Raw genomic sequence first — 8,434 nt, forward strand, 5'->3', positions numbered from 1 at the left:
ATAGAGGTGGATCAAAGAATCACCAGCAGCGAGAGCGACATCATTGAGGTATACAGAGAAGAGAGTCGGCCCGAGAATTTAACCCTGTGGCACCCCCATAGAGACTGCCAGAGGTCCGGACAACAGGCCCTCCGATTTGACATACTGAACTCTATCGGAGAAGTAGTTGGTGAACCAAGCAAGGGAATCATCTGAGAAACCAAGGCTGTTGAGTCTGCCAATAAGAATGTTGTGATTGACAGATTAACAAGCCTTAGCCAGGTCGATGAATACGGCTGCACAGTAATGTCTCTTATCGATGACGGTTAAGATATCGTTTAGGACCTTGAGCGTGGCTGAGGTGCACCCATGACCAGTTCTGAAAACAGATTGCATAGCGGAGAAGGTATGGTGAAATTCTCAATTATTGTAGATTTATCATAGTAGTGACAGTGTTTCCTAGCCTCAGTGCAGTGGGCAGCTGGGAAGAGGTGCTCTTATTCTCCATAGACCTGAATATTTGGTCTGAATATTTGCTAAATATGGCGACAAAGACGCTAAGTTGGCAACACTGAACCAAATGTGTGCCGTGATAATTTAAAACAATAATAATACAGTCATGTGACCTTTTAAAATATGTGCCGTAGGCCAGGTCTGACATTATTGTATCTTGTCTCAACCTATCCTGCTGATCTGTTGTGATTAGCACAGCTTTATTTTTCTTGGAAGAAAATATTGCTTTAAATTTCAATATATTATTTGGTAGATTTATTCTGATCAACAGTAGCCTTTCCGTTTCAACACCTACTATACATGAGTAGGCTATCCATTTCAACAGTCATTTCAGTCCAAAATAACATTTGGAACGTTGCCAACGCCATGACCCGCCTACCCTACAACGGTATGGGACATGAAGTTTGGCACCACTTCAGCGTGTTGGGGAAAAGCTTTAAGAGCTCTGGTGTAGGCGGTATTAAAGGGAGGGTCGACAGTCTGGCGATAGTGGAGCCGCTACAATTCTATCATCTCGTTCATTTCATTTCTTAAGATGCTCAATCCTCATGAGGGCCAAGGTAAGTGTTTAAAATGTATATGTCTAAAATGTAGTATTTATAACAACAACAAAAAATGCTTTGGATGAGTAGGGTGCGTGCGGATTGTCTATTACTAAAGCACACACTGCAGACCAACATTCCGGAGTTAGAGGAGGTGTCATATTTCAAAGGCTTGGAAGAGCGAAATCGGTGAAGACTCTACACTTCCTTGAATTCATGTATTTATTTATAAGGGCCCAACCAACCAGGCTATGCTTTTAGAAATACAAAAAATGTTTTGGATGAGTAGGGTGCGTGCGGATTGTCTATTACTAAAGCACACACTGCAGACCAAAATTCCGGAGTTAGAGGAAGTGTCATATTTCCAAGGCTTGGAAGAGCGAAATCGGTATTTTTTGTTTTTGACTACTCCATAGTGCTGAGAGACTAGTGCTATTTGAGTCTGTTTCCGTTTATATATGTATCATGTTTCCGTTTTTCCCCCCCAGTAAAAGTAGGCTTGCATTATGTGAGTTGAGTGCTGTAACACAGAATAAAACAATTAATACACTACCATATGATGGTAGTGACTGCCCATTACTGCTTATCATTTATTATTTTTATTTTATTTTATTTACACTTTTACTGATTTATAAACTGGGTGGTTCGAGTCCTGAATTCTGAAAGCCGTGATATATTTAAGCAATAAGCACGAGGGGTGCGGTATTTGGCAGTGGTGTAAAAAGTACTCAATTCTCATACTTAAGTAAAAGTAAAGATACCTTACTAGAAAATGACTCAAGTAAAAGTGAATTGCTAAAATGTCAAAAGTAAAAGTACAAACCAGATGGCACATGTTTTCTTGTTTTGTTTGATTGACGGATAGCCAGAGGCACACCAACACTCAGACATCATTTAGAAATGAAGCATTTGTGTTCGATGAGTCCGCCAGATCATAAGCAGTAGGGACGACCCGGGATATTATCTTGATAACTGTGTGAATTGGACCATTTTCCTGTCAAAACCTTTGGGTGTCATGGAAAATGTATGGAGTAAAAAGTACATTATTTTCTTACATTTTCCCTGACACCCCAAAGTACTCGATAGATTTTGAATGTTAAGCAGGACTGGAAAATGGTCCAATTCACGCACTTATCAAGAGAACATCCCTGGTCATCCCTACTGCCTCTGATCTGGCGGACTTACTAAACACAAATGTATCGTTTGTAAATAATGTCTGAGTGTTGGAGTGTGCCCCTGGCTATCCATACATTTTAAAAACAAGAAAATGGTGCCGACTGCTTTGCTTAATACAAGGAATTTGAAATGATTTATACTCTTACTTTTGGTACTTAAGAATATTTTAGCAATTACATTTACATTTCATACCTAAGTATATTTAGAAGCAAATACTTTTAGATTTTTACTCAAGTAGTATTTTACTGGGTGAATTTCTATTAAGGGATCTATACTTTTACTCAAGTATGATAAATTGGGTACTTTTTCCACCACTGAAAATAAATCATACTTCACTGAAAAACTGGGATCATACACTTTTCAAGTATTACCATCACAACTGTTGTATTTTCCCAAGATTGCATTTAGGAATGTTGCGCAGTGACTGGGCTTAATTACAGCACAGTTCTTTCTGCACAGTAATCAGCTGTGATACGTTTCACGCTCCTGCCACCTGACTGTTGTAATTCAACAGGTAATTGAACGACGAAGCTCACGAACAGCTTCTGTAATTCATCTGGTTTTTAAACAATGATCTAGGCCTAGACTACAGAATATAATTATTACAATATTCATTTTTTTTATTTAACCAACAAGTGATTCGTGTAAATAATGTTCATGGCTTAACAAGAAAGCAGCATAGTGTATGATTTCTTTGCTAATAACTACATCGCTATGTAGTCTGATATGGAAAAAATACAGTCCATATGAAAGCTTGATTAACTGGGCTGGTGAGCTCGGCAGTTGTTGTCGGGCCAGCAGAAGGCCCTAAATGTCGAGCCCTGTAGTCAGTCTCTTTAGCTAATCCACTCCCTGTAACGTTACTCATGTGCCAAAGAAATATCTCCACTTACTGGAGTAGACAGACTTTGGGCCTGGTTATCCCTCTGGCTTCACATCTTCCTATCTGGTGTGACTCACAAATGTCAGGTAATGACTGTAGCTCTCGCCTTGGGCCAACCAGTGCAATTTTGCAAATAACATATTTCTATGGCAAGTTTCGTTAAGATCAGGCCTGTCATGTCTGAGATATTTCATGTGACTTAACACTATAGACCAAAGTTCTGAAGTTAGAGAAAGGGAAGGGATTTCATCATTGGGGACAATATGAGTCAAATTAAAACTTCAAAAAGTTTTCTCCCTTCTGTTATTCGTTTCCACCATAGACCGTATAAACAGTTTTCCACCCGCACCTCGACCCCTTCCACTCTACAGTATCATGTCACTGGCAGTTGAAAAATATCAAATTCCATGACCGTGACAACTGCACATGGAAGCTGCGGCCCTACGGATCACGATCCAGCGAGCTGTTTTTATTACGGTCACTCAGAGCGTCTATGCATATCTATACCATGCAGTATTGCCTTCAGAAAGTATTCACACCCCTTTACTTTTTCCACATTTTGTTGTGTTACAGCCTCAATTTAAAGTTGATTAAATAGAGAGATCTTTTCTGTCACTGGCGTACACACAATACCCCATAATGCCAAAGTGGAATTATGTTTTTCAACATTTTTACAAATGAATAAAAACATTTAAAAGGTTGCAAGTGAATAAGTTTTCAACCCCTTTGTTATGGCAAACCTGAATACGTTTAGGAGTACAAATGTGCTTAACAAGTCATCCAATAAGTTGAATGGACTCTCTCTGTGTGCAATAATAGTGTTAAGTGTGATTTTTGAATGACCTCATCTCTGTACCCCACACATACAATTATCTGTAAGGTCCCTCATTAGAGCAGGGAATTTCAACCACAAAGATCAGGGAGGTTTTCAAATGCCTCCCAAAGAAGGGCACCTGTTGGTAAGCAGACATTGAATATTTCTGTTAGCATGGTCAAGTTATTAATTACACTTTAGATGGTGTATCAATACACCTAATCATTACAAAGATACAGGCGTCCTTCCTAACTCAGTTGCCGGAGAAGAAGGAAACTGCTCAGGGATTTCATCATTCTTTTTATTTAACCAGGAAAAGCCTACTGAGACCAAGAGTCTCTTTTTCAAGGGAGACCTGGTCAAGAAGGCAGCAACAATCAATACATTACAGAATTAAAACATACAACATGATCCAGCCTAAAATAAGCATTTACACTCCTGAGTCTCCCATCAAAAATGGTAGTAACTCCACAATACTAACCTAATTGACAGAGGGAAAATAATAAGGAAGACTGTACAGAATAAAAATATCCCAAAACATGCATCCTGTTTGCAACACGGCACTAAAGTAATAATGCAACAAAAAAAATGTGGCAAAGCAAATCACTTTTTGTCCTAAATACAAAGTGTAATGTTTGGGGCAAATCTAATACAACACCTTACTGAGTATCCCTCTCCAAGCATAGTGGTGGCTGCATCTTGTTATGGGTATTCTTGTAATCGTTCAAGACTGGGGAGTTTTTCAGGATAAAAAAGAAACGGATTGGAGCTAAGCACAGGCAAAATCCTAGAGGAAAACCTGGTTCAGTCTGTTTTCCACCAGCAATTATGAGATGAATTTACCTTTCAGCAGGACAATAACCTAAAACACAAGGCCAAATCTACACTGGAGTTGCTTTGGGGTATGAATACTTATGTAAATGATATATTTCTGTATTTCATTTAGTGATCAAATTAGGATCCTACATTTGTAGCATCGTATCAATGTTAGGGTCAGTTTCTGGGACATGGAGCAGTAGCCTAGTCTACCATATGGAACTGTTGATGTGTCAATTATGCTCTATCAATTTTCCAATGTGGTTCAGTGGAGAAGATAAACTTCAGCTAAAGACCGTAACTATAGACCATATAACCCCCTATAGAAACGTTCTGAAGCAATAAACAGTTCATGGTCTGCCTTGATTAAATCAGGACTGTTGCTCTGGCTCTGTCCATTAGTACTGTAAGCCTTACTTTTGATATGACTTTTAATTTTGCGTAATGTATTGAGGCACTGTTATTGCTTGTACCCTGGCAACTTTTATTGTGAAGGCAGTAGTTTTCTCAGAGGCACCTGCGAGTGACTAGAGTAAAGATGCAGAGTGGATGTTTGTGACTCCTTAGCTGTATCTGTTGGACCAGAGAAATTCTACGACAAGTAATAGTGTTCCTTTGTAACCAACGATGTATACAACCCCTGGATTGCTGATGTAATGTTTTGGCCCGGCTTTGAAGCCACCGGTCGGCCATGTTGGCACCCCCCCAGTAGGAGCAGTCCTCTACAGGAATGTATGGAATTCTACAGTATTTCCATTAAATGTTTCAAGGGTAAAATTACAAGTATTTAAGTATTTTTGTTGTTGTAGTGGGGACAGTGACATTAGCACTCTCAAAAAATATACTTTAAGGAAAATGTTTATATATATATATATTTCTTCATTTTTTGATTTGAATGTTCAGCTCACATAATATAATTTTAAAAGTATACATTAAGTTGTCTGTAATAGAATAAATGTAAATAGCTTCCCAAAACATGTTTTCCAATGGAGGGAGGAGTACCAAGATGGCTGTTTTCCAATGGAAGGAGGAGTACCAGACCTGACCCCATTGAAAACCTCTGGAATGTGATCAAGAGGAAGATGGATGGTCACAAGCCATCAAACAAAGCCGAGCTACCTGAATTTCTGCTCCAGGAGTGGCATAAAGTCCCCCAACATCAATGTGAAAGACTGGTGGAGAGCATGCCAAGACGCATGAAAGCTGTGATTGAAAATCAGGGTCATTCCACCAAATATTGATTTCTGAACTCCTCCTAAGTTAAAACATTAGTATTGTGTTGTTTAAAAATTAACATGAACTTATTCTCTTTGCATTATTCGAGGTCTGACAACACTGGATCTTTTTTGTTATTTTGACCAGTTGTCATTTTTTGCAAATAAATGCTCTAAATGACAATATTTTTATTTGGAATTTGGGAGAAATGTTGTCAGTAGTTTATAGAATGAAACTAAAATGTTCATTTTACCCAAACATATACACCTATAAACAGTAAAACCAAAGAAACTGGTCATTTTGCAGTAGTCTCTTCATTTTTTTCCAGAGCTGTATATATGTGCCCATCTCAGTGAACTAATCCATTGCAGCCAAAAATGTTGTCAGAGGCTCCATATGGAGCTTGTGACGCAATTGCAGAGCCTCCAGAGGCATGCAGAGTACTGCTCCGTGTTTCACGTAAATTTGCATATGAAAACCGTAACTGGCACGTAGATCGGTAGCATTCCACATGAGGCATTCCACATGAGAAAGGTTGCCAACTCCTCGTGTAGCCGATTACCGACAACTTCAGGAGAGTAAGGGCAGAATCTGCAGGAGTGGGAGGAGAATAATTGGACCAGGTTGAGTTTTTTTTCTTTTGATTATCTAGATCTCTGGCGCCCTCTTGAGGCATTTGTCTTATTTCATCAAACCGTAAGCTCAATGCGTATAGTTACAGTTTTTTTCGATTGCTAAACGACAGTGGGCACAACTGGAGTCACATGTGCAAAACTCTAACTACAGTCTGCACTACCAACAGTCACCTGAGCTAAACAGTTCACATCACCTGCAAAACTCATTCCAAGCAACACAACTCTTAACACATGGCTCAAAACACGCTCAGTGCAGCCAAACACTATGCACAACCCTCACTGAGATAACACACACTGTCACTCAGAACACACTGAGAGTAAAAACACTAGCATCAAACACCAATACAGAAAATACAAACTTTTCATCTTTACAGTTTGAACAATTTCAGTGACTTCATACAAAGTAATATTTTCTTCAAAGAAAAGAGTGACATTCTTTCACATGATTTATTAAAATTTTTAGAACATAATTCTTTAAGGTAAATGAAAATTAGCAGTTTGCTTCAATAGTCTGTAGTAATTTACGGAATTACAGTAATGAGAAAGAAAAGTAGAAACTAAAAGTACATACTGTAATTCGAACAAATAATTGAGGGGCTAATCCTGCCTCTCTCTAGCATCAGGCCACAGGTTTTCTTCAACATCACATCTAATGTTTTCTCTTGCCATGCACCTGGGGAAGAAACTTCTGGAGTGCCTTATCCATCCCTGGCAGTCCTCTGGACTCGTGTCCTCACATCCGGCACGCATGGCTTCCAAAAGAGACATTTGGTCATGTGGGTGGTGACCAAACACTTTCCACCTCCAGGCAGAGAAAAACTCCTCTATTGGGTTGAGGAAGTGTGAATATGCAGCCAGGTACAAAACCATAAATCTGTGATGTGCTGCAAACCAATCTGTGACAGCTGCAGAGTGGTGAAAAGCAACGTTATTGCAAACTATGACAAAAACTTGGGGGTTTCTTACTGGCTCCCCCTGTTCTGCTGGCACTAGCTGAGCATAGAGCTGTTCTAGGAAAGCTATAAGCCTTTCTGTGTTGTATGAGCCAATGAGTGGTGTGTTGAGAAGCAAACCATCATTGGCCATTGCAGCACACATGGTGATATTTCCCCCCCTTTTGCCTGGAACCTCCACAGTGGCCCTTTGACCTATAACATTCCTTCCTCTGCGCCGTGTTTTGGCAAGGTTAAATCCAGCTTCATCGATAAATACTAATGAATGTGGTCTTTCCAGTGCTTCCACCTCCATTACTCTCTGAAAAACAGTAAGTGCACAGTTTTACTGTAGAAATGCAAGTTTTTTTTTTTACTGTAAATATTTTGTATAGCTGTGTACGTAACCTCAGACGTCTTACCTGGACATATTGGTATCTTTGCTCTTTTACCCGTTCACTGTTTCTCTCGAACGGTACAGTGTATAACTTTCATTGTAACTTGGTGTTTCTTTAGGACTCAAGCAATAGTTGTTGTGCTGACAGAATTAACATTTTCAAATATATCATTATCAGCCAGCACTCTATCTTGAATCTCCCTCAGTTTTATTGCATTGTTGACAACAACCATGTCAACAATAGCATTTTCCTGCGCATCTGAAAATATTTTTCCTCTTCCCCCTGTTGGGGGCAGCCTTTGGGTCCTGTTGTAAAAATATATTTTACAGTCAAACTTACTGTAATATATATCTGTGTAAATATTCTATAATTGCAATACAAAATAGATTCCTGTAATGTTTTCATTTACTGTTAGGATGTAACTCTCACCTGTTTGCATGATGGAAAATTCGCATTACAGATGCCACTGTGGATCTTTGCAGATTGGGTTGCACCCTCAACCCTGCCTCTGTCAATGAGAGACCATGGTTC

At 39.2% G+C, this 8,434-nt stretch overlaps 1 protein-coding gene across 1 annotated transcript in view; it reads left to right on the plus strand.

The window, feature by feature from the left end:
* Nucleotides 1–918: 918 nt before the first annotated feature.
* Nucleotides 919–8,434, plus strand: part of LOC139413897 (protein SSUH2 homolog) — a 15,422-nt gene continuing 7,906 nt past the window's right edge. Inside the window, exon 1 of the mRNA XM_071161741.1 lies at nucleotides 919–1,052. Coding sequence (XP_071017842.1) covers nucleotides 1,028–1,052 — 25 coding nt within the window. The 5' untranslated portion in view covers nucleotides 919–1,027. The remainder of the gene's footprint in view (nucleotides 1,053–8,434) is intronic.

Source organism: Oncorhynchus clarkii, chromosome 7 (assembly GCF_045791955.1).
Source record: "Oncorhynchus clarkii lewisi isolate Uvic-CL-2024 chromosome 7, UVic_Ocla_1.0, whole genome shotgun sequence".
NCBI classification, from domain to species: domain Eukaryota; kingdom Metazoa; phylum Chordata; class Actinopteri; order Salmoniformes; family Salmonidae; genus Oncorhynchus; species Oncorhynchus clarkii.